At 35.3% G+C, this 27,971-nt stretch overlaps 1 protein-coding gene and 1 long non-coding RNA gene across 6 annotated transcripts; one reads left to right on the top strand and one right to left on the bottom strand.

Annotated features, from left to right (window-relative positions):
* The first annotated feature begins 47 nt into the window (after positions 1-47).
* Positions 48-27,971, top strand: MAP3K13 (mitogen-activated protein kinase kinase kinase 13). Of its 5 annotated transcripts, none has more exons than XR_015728460.1 (15): positions 48-130; positions 5,326-5,438; positions 13,356-13,936; positions 15,146-15,329; positions 16,485-16,676; positions 16,790-16,948; positions 17,433-17,591; positions 18,738-18,846; positions 19,520-19,629; positions 20,190-20,306; positions 20,539-20,676; positions 22,365-22,985; positions 23,296-23,366; positions 26,969-27,266; positions 27,847-27,971. XR_015728460.1 is itself a non-coding variant. In XM_060683031.2 (15 exons), exons 3-15 carry the CDS (start codon positions 13,414-13,416, stop codon positions 27,946-27,948), a joined length of 2,859 nt encoding a protein of 952 aa, XP_060539014.1. In that variant the 5' UTR covers positions 48-130; positions 5,326-5,438; positions 13,356-13,413; the 3' UTR covers positions 27,949-27,971. The 5 variants fall into 5 exon arrangements, 4 of the variants coding, with proteins under 4 accessions (XP_060539014.1, XP_060539015.1, XP_034295538.1 ...); XM_060683031.2 differs by having other exon boundaries at positions 22,365-23,061; XM_060683032.2 differs by lacking the exon at positions 5,326-5,438 and having other exon boundaries at positions 22,365-23,061.
* On the bottom strand, positions 11,285-13,524 carry LOC117678499 (uncharacterized). Its single transcript, XR_004595046.3, has 2 exons — positions 13,172-13,524; positions 11,285-11,401 (listed from the first exon to the last, which is right to left on the bottom strand). It is a non-coding gene; the product is annotated as an uncharacterized LOC117678499 (long non-coding RNA).

Raw genomic sequence — 27,971 nt, 5'->3', positions numbered from 1 at the left:
TATAGGAGGCAGCGCAGGAGCTGTATTCTTTTCTGTCAGGTGATGCCGGAAGTGACGCAATATTGACGGCCCGGCAGGTGGGAGGAGGACCAATGGCCGACGGTGGCCGATTTAAGACGGCGTTCAGGCGGTAAGTAACGGGCGCCGCGTAATGAGCCCTTCGGGAACGCGCGTCTCTCTTGTTATGGCCGAGGCTCGGCGGCTTCCGTTCGCGTGGGCATCGGGTGGCACTTCGGGATATTCAGGGCTACCTGCGCTGTTTTTTCTTTTGGTTTTTTTTTTTTTAGCTTTGCTGTGTCTTGTTGGCCAAAGGAGTGTTTTCACCTTTGACATGGATACCTGGCTACGTGGTAGGGGCAGGATCGCCGTAGTCATTGCAGCACCGGCTCTGCAGATTCGCACCATCAGAGGCGCACATCACCTGTGTCCATTATTGATCAGGCAGAAACTAAAGCATGTTTGCAACATTAGTTTTTGTTTGCACAGTTAGGAATCTTTATTGGAAAGGGGTCATGCCCGTCTTCTACTGATGGGGCGGGAGGTAGAGGGGTGATGATACTTGAGAATAAAAATGTTATAAAACCGGGCACATCCCACACTATGTTACTCTGTAGCATAACTATCTTAACCCCTTTTTTTGGGACGGTGTAGTTCAAACTGTGGAGTGATAGGTTCTACTAAGTCTGGAATGCTCTACCTGATCCAGTTGTCTCAGGTACAAATTTTCACAGTTTCAGTCACAAATTGATTTCTGTAGACCTTACTTCATACTTAAGTGGTCAGTAGAGGGGGCGTGCATAAGTCCACTAACGTGCCTATCGTCCCTGTCATTGTATTTTTTTTTCTTTTATTCTTGTTCTCGTTTTTGTTTGACAAATTCTAATAAATAAAATAGATCCAACCTAGAAAAAGTTCAGTGGGGCTAATTCCTAGGTAAATATGCAGAAGGTTGTTTTATCAGCTGAATAAAATACATGCTAGTGATAACTCCATTTAAACATCCTTGTTCTACAAAACTGGGATGTGAAGGAATAATAGCACTACTCCCTAGCAGTAATAGCTTTATAACACACATTCCTCCAAGGCAAAAGTAAGATAAAACATGGGCATGTAGGAGTAAGAAACTTTGTTGATTAATAGTTTTGTTGTAATAGAACATGATTTGATCTTTGTATATGAATTAGCCCACATTAGCTGTATTCTCACAGTTCTAACAAGACCTATGTTAAAGAAATCCAGGATTTTGTCTATGTTTGACATGAAACCTGGGGCAAAAATAAATGAATTGATTATAAGTAATGAGATTACTTATGGTATTGTGCATTTTTTCACTGCCTGGGTTTTTTTTTTTCTATTGTGCGTGAATACCTAAACTAGATAAAGAACATGGTTATGTCTGAAATGGAGTACTACTGTAAAAGGGAAGCTAGCATTTTTAATATCATAGGAAGGCACAAAAAGTTCTATCAAGCATTTGTATAGTCCACTGACACTGTATTTTGGAAGTGATGCAAATATAATGACTACCCAAATAAGTGATAACTAAAAACTTTCAAATAGTGCCTATAGATTGTACCTCATCTCTGGAACACTTTGTAACACTTTTTCCAGTATGCCTTGCAAAACAGAAGTAACATTATAAAATGAGAATGCCTTTCTAATTAGTTCTGATCCTGAACTCATCTATTATACTTTTAAAGGAAACCTTTGTCTTGAATTAATTTATACAATTTTAAATGCTAACAAATATATTCCTTATGCCTTGGCAAAAGGGAAGAATATATTATTTATATGCTATATTTTCTGTTATATAATTATTTTAGATCTTCTGTTCAGAAGATCTAAAATAATTAACACACAACACTAAGCTAGAAATTCTGTTTTGTTTAAAGTTCTCAACCAAGTAAGAAAATGATTTTTTGTCAATATATATAATGGTTATATTGTTTACAGCTGAACCTGAAATCTTGATTTATTCTTAGTTTAAGTCTTTTCCTAAATTGGAGAAGTGTGCTGCATAAGCTGTTAAAGAAAGCATTCAGCTAAATTACAGTTTCTTGCTTCTTTTCCCAATTCCTTATTCTCTTGCCAGTAGTTCATGACTTGACTTTCTTTACTGAGTCATGACTTCCAAACTTAAATATTGTCTTCATAAAGTATAACAAAAATAGTTATTGTAGAAAACAAATAATAGTGGTCAGAAAAGTACACTCAGGAAAAATATATCCTATGAAAAAATCCCATAAGCACATCCATTGACCCACGAATAACATAGTACTGAGATGGCGAACCTATGGCACATGTGCCTGAAGTGGCACACAGAGCCCTCTCTGTTGGCATGTGCGCCGTTCCCCCAGGTCAGATCTCTGTGGTGTTTCTTCCGTGAGCTTCTGTTTCCCTGCAAACGACCAATATTTTTACTATTAACCTTATACACATACTATTAATCTTCTCATCATTCCCACCACCCATCTCCTTCCACTTATGACTGTATGACTGTAACTTTGTTGCTTCTATCCTTACGATTTATATTGATACTGTTTCCTGATTGCTTATTTGTACCCTATGACTATCATTAAGTGTTGTACCTTATTATTCTTGATGAACGTATCTTTTCTTTTATGTACATTGATAGAATATGCACCAAGACAAATTCGTTGTGTGTCCAATCACACTTGGCCAATAAAAAATTCTATTCTGTTCTGTTCTGTTCTGTTCTGTTCTGTTCTGTTCTGTTCTGTTCTATTCTATTCTATTCTATTCTATTCTATTCTATTCTATTCTATTCTATTCTATTCTATTCTACAGATAAAATACCGGTACATATTTATTAAAGAAACCCAGAATCACATATTGCACAGTACAGGTAGTAAGTACAGTATACATACAGTAAATAGTATGCCTATGTTAATGGATTTGCTTTGGTTTGGTCACCCAATTTGCTTTGTCAAATTTTCCATCTCCACTAGTACTGGTTGAAGTAATTTTAAGCTCAATGAATTTAAGATTACTTGCAGGATTTGGTGAAGCGATCCAGTCTGGAATATCTTTGGAGGCCAGCAGTTAGGCACCTTCAATGCACACGTAGAGCAATCTACACCATTTTCTTAAAGTGCCAAACCTAGAAATGCTTTGACTAATGCTGTGTGAGGGTGCATTAAACTTATTTAAGGGTGCTGTGTGATGGTGCATTAAACAGTTAAAATTTTAAAATTAGAAATTTTAATTTTTTTAAAAGTTGAGGCAAGAATAATTAGACTCTGTTAAAATCATTTGACAAAGGCAAAAGAAGGGCTCTCATGACACCAACTAACCCCACAACTGTGCTCTACCCCATGAAGGGTCACAGAGCCATGTTTTAACCCTTTGGGGGGAGGGTTGGGGGCCTGCCTTACCTCCAGCGGAAGTATATTCCATAGGGTGGTGCCAACAGCAGAGAAGGCTTTCTTCCTAGACCCCGCCAGTCAGAGTTCTTTAACTGACAGGATCTGCAACATACCTTCCCTATCTGACTGGGTGGGATGGACCAACGTAATGAGATGAAGCCAGTTCTGTAAGTAGTTTAGCCCCATGCATGTAGGGCTTTATAGGTCATAACCAACAACTCGAATTGGACCCGGAAATAAACTGGAACCCAATGCAGTTTGCAGAGCAGAGGTGTTACAGGTGCCCTTCCTTGAGCACCAAATACAGCTCCAAATTTTGTACCAGCTGAAGTTCCAGATTCTGTTCAAGGATAGCATGTTGCAGTAATCCAAATAGGAGATGACCAGGGCATGAGTGACCAAGGGAAGAGCCTTCCTATTGAGGGAAGGGTGACCTGGCACATAACATGGAGTTGAGCAAAGGCCTTCCTAGCCATGGCTGCCGTTTGCTTTTTGAGCAAGAGCTGTGAGTCCAAGATGTCCCCCAAGTTACACACCATCCAAGACCAAGATGATAAACTCCTGAATATAGAGGGGTCCACCCAGAGCCACTTTGTCTTACCAGGGGTCAGCTGAAGTGTTCCCTATCCAGGCTTCCACAGCCTCCAGGCACTGCAAAAGAATGCCCACTCACACATTTCACCTGGGACAGATATATATAAAGAGAAACTGGTGATACCTCATCCGTTGGTGACAGATGATCTCACCTAGATGTTTCAGGTAGATATTAAAAAGGAATGAAGAAAACCCCAGGACCTGTGATGTTCCTCAAAGCAGGAGTTGTAAGTTGGACTTCTCACTTCCTTTTAATACTGATTGGGACTGTCCCCCCCCCTAATTTTCTAAGTGGCCCCCAAAGGATACCATGGCCAATGGTATCAAAAGCTGCTGAGAGATCAGGAAGAGCAAGATGTATGCACCATAACCATCCCACTCCCATCAGAGATCATCCAATACCATTTTGGTCTCATATCCGGGCCTAAAACCTGACTGAAAACGGACCCAGAGAATCCATTTCCTTCAGGATCCTCTGGAGTTGCAATGGCACCATCTTCTCAGCCACCTTTCCCCAAAAGGAGAGGTGGCAAATTGGACAAAAATTGTCCAGAATGGTAGGCTCTAGCGATGGGTTCTTGAATAGGAAAAAAAACAAGCTGGTAACACCTACAACAAGAATAAATTTCCCATTGCTCAGACCCACCACATGATATCTCCTGAGCAGCCTTAACCAGCGAGGAGGAGCATGTATCTAAAGGTGATAGCATTTGCATTCCATTAAACTCTGTCCACTTCCTTAGGTCCAACAAAATTAAACTGTTCCCAGATAACTAGATAGTTCTGCTCTCTGGGCATCTCTACAGAACTTGCACCACAGTTGATATCCAACTGGAACAAATCCAAGTGATTTTATCCTCCAGATGCCTGGAGAATTCCTCTGCACGGCCCTGTAGATGGACCTCTAGACCCTCCTTTCTAAGGAGAGGGTGACCCTATCAATGGATGGCATTCTGCAGGACCATGTAGCAAATTGGAAGATATTTCTTCCAAATTTCTTAGAAATCCAGTTGGATCCATTAGTCATCAGGTGTGGGCCAATTAAATGAGTGCAGTCTCCATTTGTGGGGGGAGCGCAAGAGAATCTCAAAGTGACCAGGGTGTGATCTGACTATTATTGTGATCTCTCAGATCACATTGTCACTCTTCAACAAGAAAACCAAGTCCCAATAGAATGACCTTGGAGGTACAGATGTAGATATATATAATATAACACTGTGGCACAGAAATGTGTCATAACAATAATATATGTAAATTATAAATAAATAAAACAAACTCTGACAATGTTACATGGTAATATATTTGGCTAACTACATACATTTAACTTTTTGAAATTGCCTTCTAGTTTGCCCAAATCCACATTTTGGGAGGGAGTGGCAGGCAGATGCACTCAGCAGGAATGCAATAAAATGAGTCATAAATTGTTGCCTTTGTATTGGAATTCACAATTTGAGAATGGTAAGTGATTACTTTTTTACTCTCTGTAATATTCTAGAGACATAAAACATATTTTGAAGATTAAATGTATAGGTAGTCCTCGACTTATGACCACAATTGAACCCAAAATTTCTGTTGCTAAGTGACACATTTTAAAGTGAATTTTGCCCTATTTTATGACCTTTTTTGCCACACTTGTTAACTGAATCACTGCAATTGTTAAGTTAGTAACACAATTGTTAAGTGAATCTGGCTTCCCCATTGTCTTTGCTGTCAGAAGGTTGCAAAAGATGGTTATATGATCCCAGGACACTCAACAGTCATAAATATGAGTCAGTTGCCAAGTGTCTGAATTTTGGTCACTTGGCCATAGGGATACCACAACGGTCATAAATGTGAAAAATGGTCATAAGTCACTTTTTTCAGTGCCATTGTAATTTTCTACGGTCACTAAATGAACTGTTGTTAATTGAAGACTATTTGTACAAGTTATTAAAAGAATCTCATCGGAATTTACTTTATGTGATTAAATGTCTTGCTAATCAAGGCTTCCTTATATTAAGAAAATAACTTAAGTTGACTTATTAATATAGTATGTGTAACTTCATTTTATTTATTTGGCAGTTTTTCAGTCCTGAAAGACGTTGGGCAGAGAACTGCAAAACCATTATCTAGAGAGTATGATTGAATCAGTACCACAAAACAATAACTAATTATAAAATTATTGAAAACTTATGGCACCCCTCCACAGTCAGCTCAGACCAAATTAGAATAGGAATTCTCTTTGATTTATTCAGATTAAGAATTTCTTTTAAATACTGTATATTTGGCTTTCTTATTTATGTCAAAAAAGTATCAGTATGGAAAATTTTAAATAAAATTTTAAATAAAAATGGGGGCATATTGATTCATTGTGATGAACAATAACTGTTTCCTTAAGGAATGTTAATATAATAAAATATATTTATATAGTGAAAGATCTAGTTGTAATCAAGGATAAAATACATAAAATAAGTTGGATATAAAAGTATTTACAAAATTTAGAAGTGCGTTTGAAACAAGATTGGATGAACCAAACTATAGTAAGTTAACCAACTAAACTGAGCTGTGCCAATTGGAGTGAATTTAGCTTTCAAAAACAGTTTTCTTTGAATACAATTATTACAAGTGTTCAAAGTATTTCTAGATATTGCCTAGAAACTCTTAATAACCCCATTGTCCAAAATAACCAATATAGTGCATTTCCCCTTTTCATTTTATTTTGATTTTCCCTTTGTGTTTTTGTTTTTTGTCATAGGGGCATTTTAAAAAAAATCACACATGGGATTAGATTGATATTTTATCATTCTAAAATATTACAAGTCAATCTTGAAGACCTTCCATTGACCAAAGTAGCTTGAAAGACTGAGGTTGTTGTATAGTGTTGGTTGTAAAATTCTTTTGCTGCAGTTGGTAATCTATTACCGTGTTTCCCCAAAAATAAGACCCTGTCTTATATTTTTTTGAACCCTGAAATAAGCCCTTATTGCCATGCGCTCAAAAGCCTGATTGGGCTTATTTTCAGGGGATGTCTTATTTTGGGGGAAAAAGGGTATAATACTTGTCCTTAGAAAACAAAGAGAAGGACAGAAGATTGATAGTAAGAAAATCTGATGACTTGCCAGAGACTCATACATAAGGAAATAACATATAGAGCATAATTTCTTGGCTTCCCTAGTGTTCTTTGATTTCCTGTGTGTTGAACTCAACCTTTGTACCCTTAAATAAGGCTTATCAGCCAGCAGTTAAAATAATAAATCTGAATTGGACAAAAAATCCCCAAGGCTTTTGAAATCAGATAAATTGTATAGAAAAATCAGACAAGTGAGTCCTCATGGGACAAAGTTTATTAATTAAAGGTAACCAGTGGAACAGAAATAGCCTGACAACAAATAACGATTAAAAAAAAAAAGTCTCCAATTCACTTGACTGTTATCTTATACTGGTATATGAATTTTTCTAGAAAATGAACCAAGTACAGTGATGAATAAAGATAATGATTTTCCCTGAGAAATGAACAAGTGGATTTTCTCATTCTTCTGAGTAAGGGAAAGGGTGTTACAGACATTTTTAATATCAATAGCTCTAGATTACCAGTTGGTTTTTTTAACCAGTTCAGATAAAATTGACATACCAATGTGTGTCCAAACTTCTATGCTGATATATTTCATATGTTTCTTACATGTTTAACTGCTGCTTTATAAAGTACTATTCATAAGCAGTTGTATTTCTAATAAATTGTTTTTGTATACATATTTGTCTTGCTCTTCCCTTTCAGGTTTATAAATACTATGCAGAGAGAAAGTAAGAAATAGTAAGCAAATATATATATATATATATATATATATTAAAGGCAGGAGATAAAAGAAAATGAAATTCTACTAAATCTGGTTTCTATACATTTCCATGTGCTTCTATCCCCGGAAGCCACACTTTCTAACAACATAGACACAGTAATATATTCTCTTTTTTCCTTTAAACTTCTCACCTCTATCTTCTTGGGGATCTCATTTATTTAATCAAACGTCAGCTTTTCCAATCTATCCTTTCATCTTGATTGTTTCACTCTTCCTTCATAAATTTGTTCGGCAATTTGGTCCTCATTTATTCTCTCTGAAAGAGCACAATGCCATAATATACTTATTTTGTTCTAATCATTTATTTTTGTATTCAGTATACTTCATTCTGCACTCATTTGTTCCTGACCCTGTTTGTTTGTGTTACCACATATACTTACTATCTGTGAGGATCTATAAGTCTTAAAATTTCTTAATCCACATCCCTAACTTTAGAAAACTTTGGTCAAATTATACAAATCAATTTATTTGCTCTATTTTTCACAATTTATGTATAGCTTAATGCCAGCCCTTTGAAGTAGGCACGGTCAAGAAACGAAAAGACAGTTTATTGTTGTAAGGTAACAGAATCTTACAAGGCTGGCCACTTTCTATTCCATCATATGGTAAACAAAATCAAGGTGGGGTTATTTTGAGTGACTTTCTCAGATATACGTACTTTGCTGCTTTCCTTAGTGGCTCATTCCTTCCTTCCTCAAGGATAACTATAAACTCTTATAATACCTCTGCAGTTAAAATTAATCTCAATGGCTATAGACTTCCTCCTGTTTCTCTCACTTGCAAATGGGCCTGGCATCTTAATAAAGTCAATGTATAAATCTGGCAGAGTAGACTCAGATGGAGCTGGAAAGTTCCTCCCTTTCTCCCGCCCTCCCCCAACACCAGAGAGCCTAGCCTCTTTTTTAAAGTGTCTCCATTCTAGAGCTCATTGTTTGTTGATAGTAACTGCAATTAACAGAGGCAAGTATTGTGCAAGAATTTCATAAGGAAGTGGAATACCATATGTGGAGTATGGACATCTATTGCCGTTTCGCTCTTTTTCTCTGATTTGAGAAATCAGAGAATTCCAGTGAATGACATACTCATAAATTTTGCTCTATGTTTAGAATCCAGAATACATTCCATTTCATCTTTCTCCAGGAACAGACAAAACATAGTGGAAAGCCACACCAAATCTCCCACAGAGGTCTTCTTGCTTTTGTGCATCTGTGGCATGCTTATTTGCAACTTTGACCAAATCTAATTGTTCCTTTAAAGGAACTGACAGGGATGAGGAAAGGAAGTGGAGTTCTGGAAGCAAGATGTCTGGTAGCTATAAATTCCATGGAGGAATGTATCATAGCTGTTATAGGCAAATTCTGGAAGAGGCAACAATTCAGACCAATTGGCCTGCTGATAAAGGACATGGCACCTCAGATATTGTTCTAGTAGTTGAGTGGAGTTTGCTCTCAATTTATATTCTTGTGGCTTGCCCTGTCAGTGTTGGTGGAAGTGGTCTTGGAGGTTCTTTGGTTGGGCTGTTTACTGTTAGCTTGTTTGGCAGTTCCTTGATTGGGATATTGTTTATTTCTTGATTGTTAGTCTGATGTTAATCTTGGTGTTCATCTATGCTTAAATGGGTGTTGATTACTGGTGGAGAAGTGTTTCTTTTTTTGGTTCCCCTTTTGTTTCTTGATTATCTCTTTTGCACAGTATGTAGATGTTGTTTATTCCTATGTGTCTATTGATAGCCAATTTGTCACAGTGCCAGAATTCTCCAGTGTTTTTGGATGTGGCTAGGATGGTCATGGTTTCCCAGTTGAAACTGTGGTTAAGTTCTTGTTTGGGGAATCAATCTAAGACATTTCTGGCATGAGTGTCATGTAAAGATAGGCTTTCTGAAACAAAATCAGGATATAATCAAGTACATCACTTCATCCAAGTTATAAGCAAAAATTTCCTTCATAAACCTGCAGAAGATTGCAGGACAATTAGTCTAAACAGCATTTTGTATATTAAAATTTGCCATGCTTGGTATTAAAACTTGTTAAATACTTGTGGCCCTCTTTCATTCGTTTATTTAATGTATGTGCTTCTTAAGTCTAACTAAGTGAAAATGGAGGCACTCAAGCAGATCTAAAATAAGAAGGAGTGGTATTGGTATATTTCTGAAAAGCAGTGAATGCTTCAAATAAAAATCTAATAGGGCAATTCACCCTCATTAATGAAATATGTTTGTAACTTTCCTCTTCTTTCCCACTGCTTTTTTGATATTTTTTTCCTGCTGTGTAGGGGCACGCAATATTAAATTAAGGATTGGTTGTATAAATACATATATATTATAATATGCATGTTACTATTTAAATTCTGAATACTAATTTCATACAAAACTATGCTATACTTAATGCAACATGGAGGGTTTTTTCTTTGTCATAGAAGAATATGAAAATTCACATTCACAGAGACCCAGACATACACATCAGATGTAAAAACTATAATGAAGTTTTCAAATGCTATTTGTGGTTTTGGAGGAACTGGCATTGAAAAAACAATAGTTTTTTTCTATCTTTATCTGGACTAGACATTAAATTAGAAGGCTGGGTCGTGCAAGAACAAAAAGATGCTTTTATATAAACACCTAATCTATACATATTTTTAAATTATTAACTATGTTTCATGGGCTGTATATGCAATTTTAAAACAAAATGAGTGTTCCTGATAAATAAATATAATGATATATTCACACACATACACACACACACACACACAGATGTTAATGATGAACAAAATATACATTAGGTGGTGAACAAAGCCTATTTAAGAAAGTTATTTTTTATGCTCATTATATAGTGGAGGTATAGAGCTTTTCCGTTTTGCAGCTTTGTAACAACAATTCTATGCTTTCTATATGTTGTTCTAATACTCGCCTTTGTACCTTAGAATTGTTTATGTTGTCATCTGTTTCTATTTGCTCTGCACCCCTTCCAGCTGGCAGGGTTTATTTGATAACCCTTTGAGACTCTGTTGCCTGGGTTTGATTGGTGATGACTGTCCATTCTGTGATGAGGTTCCTCTGAAGAAAGGCAAGCTATAGTTGCCTGCCTTTGATTGGCTGCTCCTCTGTTTCCCTCCCCTTCCAGGGCACACACCACCGCAGGGTTTGTTCGGAGACCTAAAACAGCCTCGTAGGCATCCATTCATGAATCTGTGACGTTAGTAGCTTCTATGTTTGCAGTGGGGTTGCAGGATTGTGTGGGTGGAATTTCCTTTCTGTCTTTTATTGAGCAGGTTTGTCTTTTGCCAACTCTCCATAAAATGAGGAGATGGAGCATAGTTGTATAATGTTCCTGTCATTGTAAGTATATTGGTAAAAATTTGTCTTGCTTCAAGGTCTGTGTGTGCAGAAGGACCAATATTATGTTTTAATCGTTCATTTCAAAAGATGGGATAGATTTGTCTGCCGGTACAATAGAAAAAATGTTGGAAGACATATTAAAGCTGAGAATATTTTTGTATTGGGCAGCAGCCTGTATTTTACTTCTCTGTGGAGCTATTATAGACATATTGAATTTGCAATTTGGCACATTATGCAGAGATCTTTATCCATTTCTAAAACAGAACAGAATGAATTTTAATAATTAGTTGACATGCAGAGTATCACAAGAATATCAAGAGAAATAACTGCAATTGATTTCATAACAGCAGGCGACCTCCCCCCCCCCCCTTTCCTTTGTGAAAATGTAATCTGATTGTCTGGTGAAATGGCTTCAGAATCCTTTTAATACAGTTTAAAATCTAACATTATTTACAGTTTTAACAGTATGTTTTGGATGGAGGGAAAAAGCATGCTACCCGTTTTATCTCTCAATTACACATTTATTTCTTAAGATTTCATTTTTATAAACAAACTGATTTTTAACTATTTTGGTTAATGGCTAGATTTGTTCATTCATATGCAAGCAGCTCTTTTTAACAGCAGATATTTTGCATTATACCATTAGCTTAAAAAAATGATTTCTAAATCTCAATATGTTGTAGATTCCCGCTGTTTTCATAGGCTCTAGCACTGTACTTCATATATAATTCCAATCTGTTTTTATTTATTGATGGTCAGTATGTGGTGCCCCTTCTGGGAATTGCTTGCAGTAGGAACTACTGAGGTCAGTAAAAATCCATTGTGAACAATCCCTGAAAAGAAGGGGCCGTCCATTGGCAGCCTTTGAAGAATATGCTCCAAAGTACTGTATAGATACTGTATAGAAATGTATAAATACTATATAGAAATGGAAGAAGCAATGTCAGATGACTGCTTTAAAGGGAATAATTCTAGCTGCTCTTTGTCCTTAAGTATTTTCCTGCATTTATTGCTCTAATTGGAAATATTAGTAAGACTGTCTTTTCAATACTGTATCTAGAACAGAAGGCAACAATATAAAAACTGATTGTTTGCAGTTTTTGGAGAAATTAGCTTTTCTTCAAGCTGAGGCATGTTCTTCTGAGCACCTGCTATTATTACCGTTTCTTTCTTCCACTCCAGTTGGTTAATATGCACCTACTCAGCATAATCTGCTGTGAGGAACTAATGTGAAATGCTATCCCAAATGTTAGTTGTCATAAAATTAATTTAAATTTATGGTTTTGATGAAAAATATTTTAACGTTAAATGTTAATTTTAGGTTAAAACTTGCTTCTTCAGCTATAATAATAGTGCAGCTAATTATAAAGGGGATACTTTTGAAATTTGAATTAGTTTCGAAGCTTAAATCCTTTAAGTTGAATCAAACTAAGGTAATCAATCATTATTATTTACGGTATTTATTAAACTATTTATTACCTACCACAATCCAAGGACTCTCAATGGTTTCTATAATATTGACAATTAATTAAAATCCATGATACATTTGGAAGTCAAAATCATAAATCAGGAATCATCTTAGGAATCACAAAAACAAAATAGGCAAAGAATAAACATAAGAATATAAAATGGCAAAATGACTTCATCATGAAATCAGATAAAGTCTTTAACATTATTCTAAATTATGTAAGGGCAGACCCTTATCTTCCTGGGAAGATTATATGAAACATGCCCCATCATACTTAAATGGTACACTAGCCAGATGCCTCTTTTAAAATATTGGCAGTGATCATAAAAAAACTAAGTTAGCATAGTTTTAGTTCATTTTCTAACCTACTGATAATTGAATGGGTTGAAGTGTAATAGAAAGCCAAGCAAGTTAGTAAATAAATAAAATAATTGCTTATTAAAAAACCCTTAATTTTAATTCTTAAATCTGTAGGCAATCCAAAAGATGCATGTTCTAATTATAGTCTTTAGTACTTCACTGTATCACAAAGTTATTTCTTACACTGGTTACTTACACTGTGCTGCCTTGCTTCTGAGTTCCCATTTTATAGGATGCCCATATTGAAGGATGATAGCCAGATTCATAAGAGGCTACAGTCCCATCCTTGCTCCTTGGAGGAAGTTCAGCTTGCAATGTCTTCACCAGTTGTGCTCCCTGATTGTATGATTCTTGTAATCTGTTCCTTGGTTTTGTTACAGGTGCTGTGGCCACTTTCTGCACTAAGGATGAACATTCATTTATTCTAAAACAGTATATATGACTATTTGCTCCATACACATGCATACCCACAATACAATGACCAGTTCTCAGGAGCTCCTGAGTTGGTCTTCCTCTACAACGATTATTAATAAGGGTCTCAATGAAGATAAAAGTTTCAGTGGGATGCATGGGGAATGTATACCCTCTGGTGACCATCCTTCATCTGAAGTCATAGAAGAGGGAAGAGAAAGGGGGTTACCTCACAACAATGCATCAGACAATATAAATAGCCCAGTGCCCACAACAGTATTAACCAGTGTGAGTGAAGATTCCAGGGACCAATTTGAAAATAGTGTGCTCCAGTTAACTGAACAAGATGATTTAGAAACTACTGTTCATCAGAGCAATGATAACAATATAAGTGGACAGAACAACCATGGAACAGAAGACATCAAAATACAATTTAACAGAACAGGAAGCGGAAATGGTGGCTTTCTTGAAGGACTTTTTGGCTGTTTAAAGCCAGTATGGAATATTATAGGGAAAGCCTATTCTACTGACTACAAACTACAACAACAAGGTAAACTCTGCAAATAAAACTATCTTTTATTATTCCTCCACCCCTGCTCCTTCCAAAAGCTTCATGGCAAAAGGATTGTGTTCTCTAGAGTTTTACTAATTTGCAGACACCTTAAAACTCAGAATTATGAAAAGAAGTATGTGTCATTTTATGTTTATATGTAATTTTATCATATACATTTTATGTTTAGAACGTTTCCAAGAATGGCAGATATTTTCACCTCTGATACATTTTGTTTTAATCTAGTTATTCAGTATTGGTTTGTCTTCTTTGGTCTCAGAGTGCTAATAATTGTTAAGAATCACTCCATTCAAATAATAGACTCCCCTAGCTTTTACATTTTTGTTATTGCTGAGATAAGTAATAATGTAATAATACATCATATCATATAAGCTTCTCTTAAATCAAAGCATCTTTTAATTTAGTTAAGATAAAATAAATAGATTAATGGAACATAAAGTATCTTTACTCTTTCTGTATTTATTTTAAAAAGCTTAATGCACAGTTGGAATAGTAATCATAGCTTTGAAATGAAAGGAAACTATTTCCTGGAGCCAGCTGCTTGAGGCCTTTATAATCCCCTCTCCCTCAGAATCAAAGGTAAATTAGAAATCAAGTTTTCACTGTAATTCACTGCCCATCCTCATTAAACAACTGGGTCTTCTATGCCTTTCTCCAAATAAAAGTCCATGTCACAAAAACTAAACTATAAATTGTACCCCATTGTTCTAACTAACCCCCCCCCCCATAAAAATAAAAAATACATATTGAAGATTTAACTGGATTTTAGTCACAATTGACTTCTCTTTTACTAATTAGGACAGTCTTTTAATTCAAGCTTTGTGGTTTGGGGAAAGAAGAGACTCTCTTGATTTTTATCTAATGAACCTTGCTGCTGATGGATTAATTAATTAATTAATTCATTCATTCATTCATTTGCAGGGCTTAAAGACCAATTCAATTACACAATTAAGAGGGGCATAAAAACTCTCCAGATCTATTCTATGGAGTTAAAACAAACAAATATTCACATTTTAGAATTCAACTATACATTTATTGTTACGTAGGAAGTAAAATCTTTTGAAGATGTATATATTTTGCATGTTCTTAAAAAGCCTGCAAACTGCCAAGATGCTAGATGAGCTATTATTTTGTTGTTTGTCATTAGGCAGTTAGTTGCAATTATAATAACTGCTTGTTTATTATCAGATACATGGGAGGTTCCTTTTGAAGAGATATCTGAGCTGCAGTGGTTGGGCAGTGGAGCACAAGGAGCTGTTTTCTTAGGCAAATTTCGAACAGAGGAAGTGGCCATCAAGAAAGTGAGAGAGCAGAGTGAAACTGATATCAAACACCTGAGGAAACTGAAACATCCAAACATCATTGCTTTTAAGTAGGTTGTACATGGATTATTCTGACTCTAGGGTTACCTTTTCAAACTGATGCTGTAAATCTTCATAGCTGGATTAAAGCCATTCAGAGTACAATACTGAAGTTTCCTTTATCCTTTGAATTTTATTTCTTAATGGAAAAAAGTGTTATCTGGTAATACAATAGAATTACTACTTTTGTTGTAAGTGGATTTTTTGATGTAGTAACAAAGTAGTTTGTAATAGCATATGCATGAGTTCTTTCAATTAAAAACAATAATTATTATTGGTGAAAAGAACAAGAATAATAAAATCTTTTAGAGAAATATTATAGTTGCTTCCCCACTGTATAAATAATAGTCACTAAAAGACTGTTAATCATGAATAGAAATGCAGAAAGCTTTTTGAAATGAAAATGTCCCAACCTTAAAACCTTGACATTCAAACTTTATCAGAAATGTTCTGATGTTGCTCAAACAATTCTTAGTTGTTCTGATCTTGATATAATCCATTTCAACTTTTGAAATATTTTGCACACTTCTAGCCAGGAACAATAATACCGTGTTTCCCCGAAAATAAGACCCTGTCTTATATTTTTTCGAACCCCAAAATAAGTGCTTGGCCTTATTTTCGGGGAGGTCTTATTATTTTCGGGGTGCATGGAGCAAGATGGGGCTCCTCTTGCCGTCTTACCTGATTTCCAGCTCTGCGTTTAAATATTTTCAGGGAGGGCTTATTTTCTGGGGGGTGGTTTATTTTAGCATATGCGGTCAAAAGCCCTATTGGGCTTATTATCAGGGGATGTCTTATTTTGGGGAAAACAGGGTAAATGTGTTTTGGGGAAATCTTTGGATCTTTCATTATAATGAATTTATATTTTTTCTTTCTATCTTCACTTCATCAAAATGTCATTGCTGTCAGTACAATTTGATGCACTTCAAGGATGTATGTAATCTTCTCTAGGGAAATCATGTATTGTTTACTGTTTAATTTTCTGCCTATACTAGGTCTTATTTGATCAAATGGCAAATAACTAAGCAATAGTGGTTTCTTAGGAAGTACTCTTGATTATTCTGTAAAAATGTGAATCAGAAACTTCTCTTTACTAGTTTCTTTCTTAATTCCCCATTGCTTTGATTTTGATTTTTTAAAACATCTATTGTTCTTTTTTGTCCTAGGGGTGTTTGCACACAGGCACCCTGCTACTGTATAATAATGGAATACTGTGCACATGGACAATTGTATGAAGTGTTGCGAGCAGGTAGAAAGGTAACACCTCGTTTGCTTGTAGACTGGTCTACTGGAATTGCTAGCGGAATGAATTATTTACATCTCCATAAAATTATCCACAGAGATCTCAAGTCACCCAAGTGAGTAGACAGAGTTTATATAATATGAGGAGATAAAAGAAATTGAAATTGAAATAAGGGTGGAATTACTATGAATCTCTCATGTGATTTCCTGTGTATTTTATTCTTTTCAGTGTATTAGTTACCCACAATGATACGATGAAAATTTCTGATTTTGGTACTTCTAAAGAACTCAGCGATAAGAGTACAAAAATGTCCTTTGCAGGAACAGTTGCTTGGATGGCCCCAGAAGTGATTCGTAATGAACCTGTTTCTGAAAAAGTAGATATATGGCAAGTAATACTATTCTAACTGCTCACCTATTTCAGTGTTTCTATTAAAAACTTTCTGTTTCCATGTTTTGTGGTCGCTGCAGATTTTATTTTTTATTAAATTTTCTTTTTGATAAATATTTTTCTGCACTGTGCTTTCTGCAAACTAATTCTGCTGTAAGAGATCTAACATTTGTCTTAACAATTTATTTTTATACCTGTAAATTTTAATATAATTCAAATTAATTCAAATTAATTTAAATTTGAGTCTGCTGTTATATGTTGTTCCAGTGTTGTAACTACTTTGCTGGTTTATGGAGCTTCTCAGTCATCCAGGTCATGGTTGTCCCAAGGTACTTTTGAAAAAGGCAAAAGGCAAAACAAAGAAAGTCTAATTTTGAAATTCTGAAAAAGAATATTTGCGTCTACTTTGTTGGTTATTGACCATAAATTAAATTTCAGTAATTTTCCTGATTTTAATATTGTTTCCCCCTATTTTTATTAGGTCATTTGGAGTCGTTTTGTGGGAACTTCTCACTGGAGAAATTCCATACAAAGATGTAGACTCTTCAGCCATCATCTGGGGTGTAGGTAGTAATAGTTTGCATCTTCCTGTACCCTCCACTTGTCCAGATGGATTCAAGATTCTTATGAAGCAAACATGGTAAAATCGTATATAATTGTTATTGGACTTCCTTGTATTGTACCTTAATATGGATAGAAATTGAAAATTGGAAGTAAAATGGATTATTAACCATATGATCTTATTTATTTTTATAAATTACAACAATAAGATCTTAAATCATTTGTTGGTTTGATAAAAAAGAAGTTTAAAGAATGAGTATTATATGAATGCATTATAAATTGCCATGTGTAATGAGATAGTAAATATAATTTATTTCAATTTATGGATTTCTTTGATTAATTTCTGTGATTTCTTTTGGATCTGTAGTCAACAATTAGATAAGTGTCATTGAATCAGACCCAATACCTGTATGTACAATTGGTTGCTATCTTAAGCTATCTCTAATCACAATTCATAGCTCTTTTAAAAATCTCCTTGATCTTTTCTATTCATCTTATCCATTGTCTATCCCTTCTGTTCTCTTCACTTTTGCGAAGTACAGTTTTTTTCCCTAGTCCATCATTTGTTCATTTGCATGCCTAATGTGAGTTTCTGCTTGAAGATCATTGTTTGAAGGAACTATTGTGGTCAGTTTTCATTTTATCCAAGACTGATTTATTTTTGCAGTCTGTGATAATTTCCCACCTCTAAAACCATTTTTCAATAAAATCTATTTTCTTCCTCTCTCCTGTGTGTCTTGTTTCCAAAACCACACATTACTGTTGGAAATATTACTTCAACTGACTTTTCCAATATACAACATGTTGTATTCTGTTGCTGTCCATTCAGTGATGTCCAGGTCTAAAGTGTGCATTTATGTAGCTTGAAGTAAAAATTAGTAATGAAGTAGGAATACTATGAATATTGAGGTATTATTGTGGCATAGAAAACATAAAAATGGTAAAAGAATAAAGGAGATACAGACTATAGAGTGTTAAAAGGAAGAAAGAATCATAAAAAAGACTATTAAAAAGTCTATTCATAAAAAAGACTATATGCAGTGAGAAAAGCAGCAAATTTATTATTTAGTTATTTTAGTACAGTATATTATTTAGTTAAAATTCATCCTTTTTGGGTTATTAGAATAATATTCTTTTGTAAGTTAACCTTCAAAGAAAAAAAAACCAATTTAGGCTAAGGTTAGTTTACTGGATGGTATCCCTTTTGTTTTCTTTCATTTGGCAGGCAAAGCAAGCCACGGAATCGGCCTTCTTTTCGACAGACACTTATGCACCTTGACATAGCATCTGCTGATGTTTTGGCTACCCCTCAGGAGACTTATTTTAAGTCTCAGGTAATTCAATAACTATTGAAAGCAACAAATTCAGTTTGACAGCTTGTCATAAGAACTTTAGAAAAGACTGCTGGATCAGGCCAAAGCCCATTTTAATTCAGTGTTTTGTCTCTCATTGTAGCCAACTTGGTGCCTCTGAGGTGCTCATAAGCAGGAGACAAATATATATATACCTCTCTCCTATTACTGATGTCTTGCAACTGGTGGTATTTGGAGATTTGCTGCTTCTATCTTAAATGTATAATTGATTATTCAAAACTAACAGTGCATAACAGATCTATTTTCTAGGTCCATGTTAGTATCCCTCATATGTCTAATGCTAATAATATTAATCTGTAAATTCCACAAGTTAATTGTGGACAAAGTAGTGCTTTTTTTCTTTCTTTCACATTATAAGAAGAGATCCCTTCTTATAATGTTTTCAGAGAGGTATTAAAAACCCCTTGCCTTTTTTCTTTGTAATATGCATACTTTTTGTGCCTTGTTCATATTTTATTTATTTGATCCCCCCCCACCTGTATTATTTTGTATAAGTAACTCAAGGCTGAGAAACAAGTTGAGTGTACCTCAGCTTTCTTTCTCATATGTTAATGCAATATAATTTTTCTTCTTGTAATTACCAAAGCTCTGAGTTATGAAGTATAACCATCTAAATGTAAAATTGCTTGAATAGGCTGAATGGAGAGAAGAAGTAAAGAAGCACTTTGAAAAGATTAAAAGTGAAGGAACTTGTATACATCGGTTAGATGAAGAACTTATTCGTCGTAGAAGAGAAGAACTCAGGTCTGTATTTATTTAAGAGGTTAAAGTGATTAGATTAAGAATCCATTTACCTTAGTATACCTTTCCCAGATGTGCCAGCCATTCAAATACATAACTTCAGAACCTGGGAGATGCATTTAATTATCATGGCAACTGTCTGTTGATAACTACACCCTTCCTAAAGTGTCTAATCTACCCTTTTCAATTCAGTCTCTACCAGATCTGTTGAGATTATACTTTCCTAATTTCTGGGTGCTGTAATCCCAATGGCTGACAGATTAGGAAAGGTTAGTTTACTCTGTCCTTGTCAATACTGAGTTTTTATCGGTTTTGAATCATAGGCTAATTGTTTTTACTAGGAGGACCTGAATTCTTGTGTTTTGACAAAGAGACCAAGTGCTATTATCTATTTCTAAATAAACCATGTTTTTGTTCTGACAGCATTCAAATGTTTTCATAACTTTTGTATGTTTTAAAAGTTACACTTAACATGTTTGAGAATGATGCTGCCTAAGTATATGTTGTTGATTATAGGATTGTGCAGCTGAGGCTGTCAGCTCTTTTTTTTTTTTTCTTCTTAGGCATGCCTTGGACATTCGTGAACATTATGAAAGAAAACTTGAAAGAGCCAATAATCTGTACATGGAACTCAGTGCCATCATGTTACAGTTGGAAGTTCGCGAAAAAGAGCTCCTCAAGTACGTATATCCATCCATGTTTTGTTTTTATAAGAATTCTGTTTTTTAACCAAACTAAGCACTTTATTGTCCTGATCAAAGTTGTGAATAAAGGTGTATTTATTTGAAGAAAATGATAGTTCTGCTGGGTTATTGGATATGTGGAATTTCTGACAATTTTGCTTGATGCCTTTGATTTGAAACCTTTGATTAAGAGATGATTAAGACTTTTTTTTTTAAATGTTACATATAGACGGGAACAAGCTGTGGAAAAAAAGTATCCTGGAACTTATAAGCGTCACCCTGTCAGACCAATAATCCATGCTAATGCAATGGAAAAATTAATGAAGAGAAGGGGACTCTCCCACAAATCTGGGGGGCAGACTAAACGGTGAGGCAAATAACTATAGTATATTCAAGGGGGAGGGACACTTTTCATAATGATTTCCTGAATTCTTTTGAATACCAATTTCTGATCACTGAAATGCTGATGTATGTGCAATAAATTAGATAGTAATATATGAATATAAATGTAGTTTGCTGTCTAATTGCTTTGAAAAGAACTTAATAGTCACAAATGGATATGTTCAAATAACCAGATAAAATGATTAGAATAGAATAGAATTTTTATTGGCCAAGTGTGATTGGACACACAAGGAATTTGTCTTGGTGCATATACTCTCAGTGTACATAAAAGAAAAGATATGTTCATCAAGAACTATAAGGTACAACACTTAATGATACTCATACAAATAAGCAATCAGGAAACATTATCAATATAAATCGTAAGGATACCAGCAACAAGGTTACAGTCATACAGTCATAAGTGGGAGGAGATGGGTGATGGGGAAGATGAGAAGATTAATAGTTGTGCAGACTTAGTAAATAGTTTGACAGCATTGAGGGAATTATTTGTTTAGCAGAGTGATGGCGTTCGGGAAAAAACTGTTCTGGTGTCTAGTTGTTCTGGTGTGCACCCTCAGATTAGGGTGTTTTGAAGCTTGGATAATAAGATATGTTATAAATTGAGAAAATAAACTTTATTTATTTAATTAAAACTCTTATATGGATGCTCAGCGCAAGCCACATGACTCTGGATGGTATATAAATAAATAAAAATGCAAAAGAAAAAAGAAAAGAAAAATAACATGCACCACTAAAGCAAATTAAAATAATTAAATGGCAATCAAGGCTAAAATACACTGTATCTCATCAGTTCGGATTTCTACTTATCCTAAACCAACTGCTTGGGGAAAGAGCCAGGCCTTAATTGCTTTTCTAAAGGTTGTATGGTTGGAGCCAACCAACTCAGTGTTGGATGGACATCATTCCAAAAACAAAAATCTATCTTTGGTTGCATCCCAAATAGTTCTACACTATTCATATTGTGCACTTTCCTACATAATATCCATAATTTTATTTTTAATTAAATATGTGCAACTTGGTTTTCTTTATTCTAAACATATACTGGTAAGTAGAGTCACCGGCAATAATACTAAAGCCACAGGCCTCCTTAGCCAGTTAAAATTGCATTAAAATGATGACACCCATGGGGCAATGTCATGATGCAGATTCCATCCTATCTGATATCTGATGCAAGTTGTAACTAGTGGTTTTTGCATTCCTGATGCAAATTTCAACATTTCCCCGCATAGATCATTAGGAAGAAAACTGAATATATTGCTGGTAGTCCTCAATTAACAGCTGCAATTAGCATTTTTTTTCACTTTATAATTGCATCAGTTGGTAACAGAGTTACCAGTGTAATTTACGTAACTCTGTTACCAAGTGATGCAATTATAAAGTGAAAAAAATCACATGACTCTATCCGACTTATGATATCAATTCTGGCTGCATTTATTAAGCAAATCACTGTAAATTGTTAAGCATGACAATGCTTAGTGGTGACCCAGTGACCAGCCCAGATTGGATCCTGCAACATTATCCTGGGACATGTATATTTGCTCTCATTTGTGATAATTCTCCTTGTTTAGCGCCATTATAACTCCGAATGACTTTGAATGAATGGTTGAAAAGCAAGACCACCTATAATTTAAATGATTTTGCAATCTTTTCCAGACCTGACTTGCTGAAATCTGATGGCATATCCAACACTGAAGTGGCCCCGAGTGGCTCTCCTCTCTCAGGGAGCCCCAAAATGACAACAGTTAGTAGCAAAGGACGTTACCGCAGCAAACCACGCCACCGGCGAGGAAATAGCAAAGGCAGTTACAATGAGTTTACCGGAGTCTTGAAAAATCAGCCAGCACAGGATGACTTGGGCCAGCCAACTCACCATCATCACCTTCGACTTAATATACATGGACAAGATATAGCCAGTTGTGCTAACAACTTACGATACTTTGGTCCTGCTGCTGCCCTACGCAGCCCTCTTAGTAATCATGCCCAACGGAGGATGTCTGGCTCTAGCCCTGATCTTATCTCTGCTGCTATGGAAGCCGATTCAAGGAGAAATCTGGAGGTAAAGAAAGATGGAGAGAATAAAGCTGATTATTGGGAATGCTGTCAAACAGATACATACAATCTCTGTCCGCAATGCAGACTGGGAGCAAATGATGCAAATCAACAACAGTCACTTGATCCAGGGCTAGAACAGCCTGAAGGACCATTGTATGATTCAGTGTATGGAAATTCGGAGTTTCCTGCAAAGAATAAAGAAGGTGAATTCAGCAGCCACAGGTCAGTGTCTCCTCTTGGCTCCTCTCATCTTGCAAGCACTCCAGGACTGCTGGGTAAAACTCGATCCATTCCGAAGGTGAGGCCTTCAGAATTTTCTTGAAAGAATAACCTTGTTTACCTGTCTTCTGTTTTCTCGTTCATGCTGTTTGCTTAATTATACTGTTTCAAGGTTTTATAGTTTGTGCTGAATAGAATGAAATTTAAAGATTTTTCTTCCTGAAAATTGTACATTTATAAGGTTACTTTTTAATTGGAATCCCCATATTTGTAATTATTTGGCAAATAACAATTCCTTTTGTTGCCCTACCAGAGTGGTGATGATTCTTCAGAAGAAGAAGAAGGAGAAGTAGATAGTGAAGTGGAATTTCCACGGAGACAGAGGTAGAAAACCCAGTCTGACTATTTTACTAATTATTTAATAGCAGTTCATTTAAGGAATCTTCATATGATTTACCGTAATTTCATTTCCACATAAAGAACACTTTTGAGTCTGACATTGTTAGCTAAGTTTTTCATCCAAAGAGTTACTTCTCCATCTCTATTCTAGAAACAAAGTATTTTTCGGAGTATAAGACGCACCTTTTTACCCCCCAAAAGGGGGTGAAAATTTAGGTGTGTCTTATATACCTAATGTAGCCCTGCCCACCCACTGGCCCGCACCCTTTGGCCTGTGCCTCGCAGCAGTTACCTGCTTGCAAGCAAACAGCAAGAAAAAATAGCTCTTTCAGCTTCAGCATAGGTCATTAGCACAAGTTGATTAGATCAGCCTCCCGACTCTCAGCTGTTTTGGTCTCAGCTGTTTTGCGCAGGGCTCTGCTGCTTGCTGCAGAGTGCTGGAGCAGATTTTTTTCCCCCTAGCTATGCTGAAAAACGAAACTGAAAGTAAAGCAGGCTCTTTGTTGCAATGGGGCAAAATGAGGCAGAAAGAGATTTCTTTTTCTTTTTCCTCACCAAAAAAGGTAGGTGTATAAACAATGGGAAATTTAGGGCAAAAGAGGAGAGTTCAAGATTTTAAAACACAAAAGAAAAAAAGCTCTATTTAACTAGGGAATTGTAATAATTGAGATACTATTAATTGTATATTGTGTTGAAAGAAGAAATGGTTAAGTTGTGGTTTGGAGGAATATGTAGGGGAAATTATTTGGTTTATTATTATTGGTAAATATAATTAATTGATTTGTAAGAAATTGGATTGCATGGAAATAATTGGAATATTCATGTTCATATTGATTAATAGACAAAAAAGATAGTTATATAACTGATTTATATAAAAATGTTGAATTTGTATTAAACAATTGTAATATTAAATAATTAACCAATGTGAGGATGGATATAAAAATAGATGACAATGGGAAGGAGTATAATATAGAATAGAAGGGAAAAATTGAATTTGATTAAGATTAGAGATGAGAATGAAGGGTAATTGGTTTTTTTAAAAAAATAGATGAATAAATATGGCAAAAAGGAAATATAGAAATTGTAAATTTATTTGAAATGACTAAACACTGTTTAAATTTGTGAACCAGCCAAATACTCTGTTCAAAGAAAATACATTGTATGTTTGTATGTGTGTTTGTCTAAAAAAAAAACAAAAAACTTTTTTTAAAAAACAACAACCAAAAAAGGTAGGTACGTCTTATACTCCGGTGCATCTTATACTCCCAAAAATACAGTATATAGGATAAATGTTTATATTGTATCGGACCTAAGATGTGTGGCAAGTAAGAGGCAGATACAACACCACTTGCTTCTTTTAGCAACAAACTGTTGCACATCACTGTTGCATATCACAGGACCGCACTGATTTCTCTGATAAGCACTGGAATATGATTAGTGGCAAATGGACAGACATGAAAATAAAAATTACAGTTAATATATGTGCAAACTCATTCACTATGAATAAAATCTTCAGATGAAATCATTGGGAAAGATCTTTCTACCATATCTACCAATATGTACGTGTATAAGCAACTCTAAGAAAAGATATCCTTTCCCCCCCAAAATAAGACATCCCCTGATAATAAACCCAATCAGGCTTTTGAGCACATGGCAATAAGGCCAAGCACTTATTCAGGGTTCAAAAAAATATAAGACAAGGTCTTATTTTCGGGGAAACATGGTACCGCTTGGAAAGAACTACTTTGATCCTTTTTGGGGACCAAATTTATATATAAGTATTCATATTCCAGATATACTTATCAGTTTACAGACATTCTCAGAGTAGAATAAAAATAACAAGAGAGACAAGAAAAATAAGGAATGTTTATGGATTAGTATATAGGACTTTGCCAGGCTGTTTTTTTTCAGCCTGGCACTTATCCATAAAAATTCTTCTTGTATCTATTTCATAGCTTTTGTTCTGTAACTTGAAGTTCTCCTATTTTTTTCACTCTATCTTGTTAAGTATTTGCAAGATGTCTCCTACATTTTAGTGAATTTCATTATCACAATTTTAGTTTATTTGGGAGGAGCCTGACAGATACAAGAGTACAAAATGGAGTTGTACACAATGGCTCAAATTCAAAATGTTCATTACCTAAAATAATCTCTTTGCAACTTCAGTCATTTCAAGTTAGAAACATTGTTAGAACTTGAAAGAGGTCTGCTTTGAACCTGATGTTTGGAACAACCAGTTCCAAACTAGAAATATGCAGAAATTCAGGCTCAAAATATTTCAGTTTCAAAATGTTTTGGATACTATAGTAAAATAGATAACTTACATACATATGTATAGTTTTTCCAGGCCAAGGACCAACATTGGCCTTTGAGTTGCATGTATCTGGCCACACTCCAGAAAGTGTAATTTGATTAGTATATTTTTTTTATCATTTTAATAGATTTTATGGCCATCCAACTCTGGACAGCTCATAGCAATAAAACTATAAAAAAAACATAAAGACTAAAAAAACCAACTCCACCTCCCAAGGAACCCCAAAAACTTTCTGTAGGTCCACTACTCTTCCAATGGATAAAGAGCCAGGCTTTAATGGCCTTCCATATGGCTAAGAATGTGGGGGCCTGCCAGATTGCTGGGGGGAGTATATTCCTTAGCAGGAACAGCCATTTAAAAGGCATACTTCCTACATCCCACTAGATGGCAGTATTTCAGGGAAGACACCTGGAGCATGCTCATTCTATGCAATCTGGATCTGGTGAGATTGATATCCTCAGAGAAATTAAAGATAAATTTGGTGGTTATTCTCCAGCCACCCATTCGATAGTTATTGCTTTCTTTAACATTAACTGTTATAATCTGGTAATGTTGAGAGTCCTGTAGGGTATGCATTCAAAACTTTAACAGACTGAGAATTACACTGTCTGCTGTTAATGTTTTTTTTTCTCTTGATGGAAGTATAGAGCTGGATGTGACAAAATTTGGAGAAAGAAGAGAAATTAATTTTGGGAAAGAAAAATAAATTTAGGAGATTATGAATATAAATGTATCCAGGTTTCTGCAACAGAAAGGAAAATACACTAGATGAAAATTGTCATCTAAGTACCAATCTGGATATAAAGTTTAGAGCAGGTTATGAATAAGATTTGTCTATATCAAAATGCATATATGCATGGTATGTAATAATGATAATGGAAAACATAGTGAGTTATGTGATTAATTTGAGTCTATCACCCAAGACAGTTTTCTCTGTCAAGATAGTGAATACATTGATTCTTAGGTAGTGGACACTATTTGGGAAAAACGGACCAAAAAAGCAAAGGCTATTAATTTGTAAGAAAATAAAACATGTTACATGATACATTGTTTTTGTGCCTTTGATGGATACACATTGGAAATATGTATTCTTCACAAAGAGGAACATTAATTACATTTTTATGCATAATAGTTGTGAAATGATATATAATATATATTTTAAGAGTGTCAAATTTGGCCTTTTACTTGTTATTTAATTTGCATATACAGTGCATAAAATCAGTTGTCTGCAGCATTTGAATCAAAACTGACTAAAATGTCAATGGATTTGCAGGCCACATCGTTGCATCAGTAGTTGCCAGTCCTATTCAACCTTTAGTTCCGAGAACCTGTCTGTCTCTGATGGGGAAGAGGGCAATACCAGTGACCATTCCAACAGTCTGGATGAGCTGGCTAATAGACGGGAAGTTTGTTTGGCTGAGAAGTTCGATGACATGCTGTCACAAACTCCAGAAATCCCCATTGAGATATCTACTCAGTCTGATGGACTTTCAGATAAAGAGAGTGCTGTACGCAGGGTGAAAACACAGATGTCACTTGGCAAATTGTGTCCAGAGGATCATGGTTATGAGGTTAGAAACACTATCTCTCTTTTGTTTAGGAATATTACACATTATTTAGTTGTTCTGTAACCAGGTCTGTTAACCAATTAATGCATGGGTGACCTACGTGTGATCCTATATATGTTCTTGAAATGAAATTTGTATCACCTGTCACCCTTGAGCATACCTGCTATGGCTTATGGGAGATAGAATTCAGCAACAACTGGAATACCCCCGTTTCTCTGTGTTTAATTAAATAATTTTGCTTGATCACCTACATGCTTCTTAAATGATTTATAATGTCTTGGCTTAGATCCTAAAATAAACTAACTTTAGAAAGTTCATAGAAATAACTTTCCCCATTCCTTGCAGTCATTTGCAGCATTCAGAAAGCTTTTCCAGATGATCAGAGGATTGGGTTTTTATAGCATTGTTGAATAGAAAGCAGGTAGATAATGGGGGAAGGGGAAAATAAATCTTGATTTTCATCAGTGGCTTGTGTATATTTTTAGCTTGCATGGAAGGGAACCACTTTACTGCCAAATAAAAATATTGTATATCTGAAATGCGAATAAATAATTTGAATTGCTTCTATTACTTTGTAATGCAGAATCCTGGGCAGTTTGGAGACTCGGGTGGTGAATCTTCAGAAGAAGACTGTTCGGATGCGACTGTGAGAACCAGTAAAGTTTGCAACTCTGCAACCTTGTAATGATAAATCTCCTTTAGCCTCAT

This window comes from Pantherophis guttatus, chromosome 6 (assembly GCF_059756535.1).
Source record: "Pantherophis guttatus breed Tessera chromosome 6, ASM5975653v1, whole genome shotgun sequence".
Classification (NCBI taxonomy): Eukaryota; Metazoa; Chordata; class Lepidosauria; order Squamata; family Colubridae; genus Pantherophis; species Pantherophis guttatus.
This window is presented reverse-complemented; position numbering and strand designations above follow the sequence as displayed.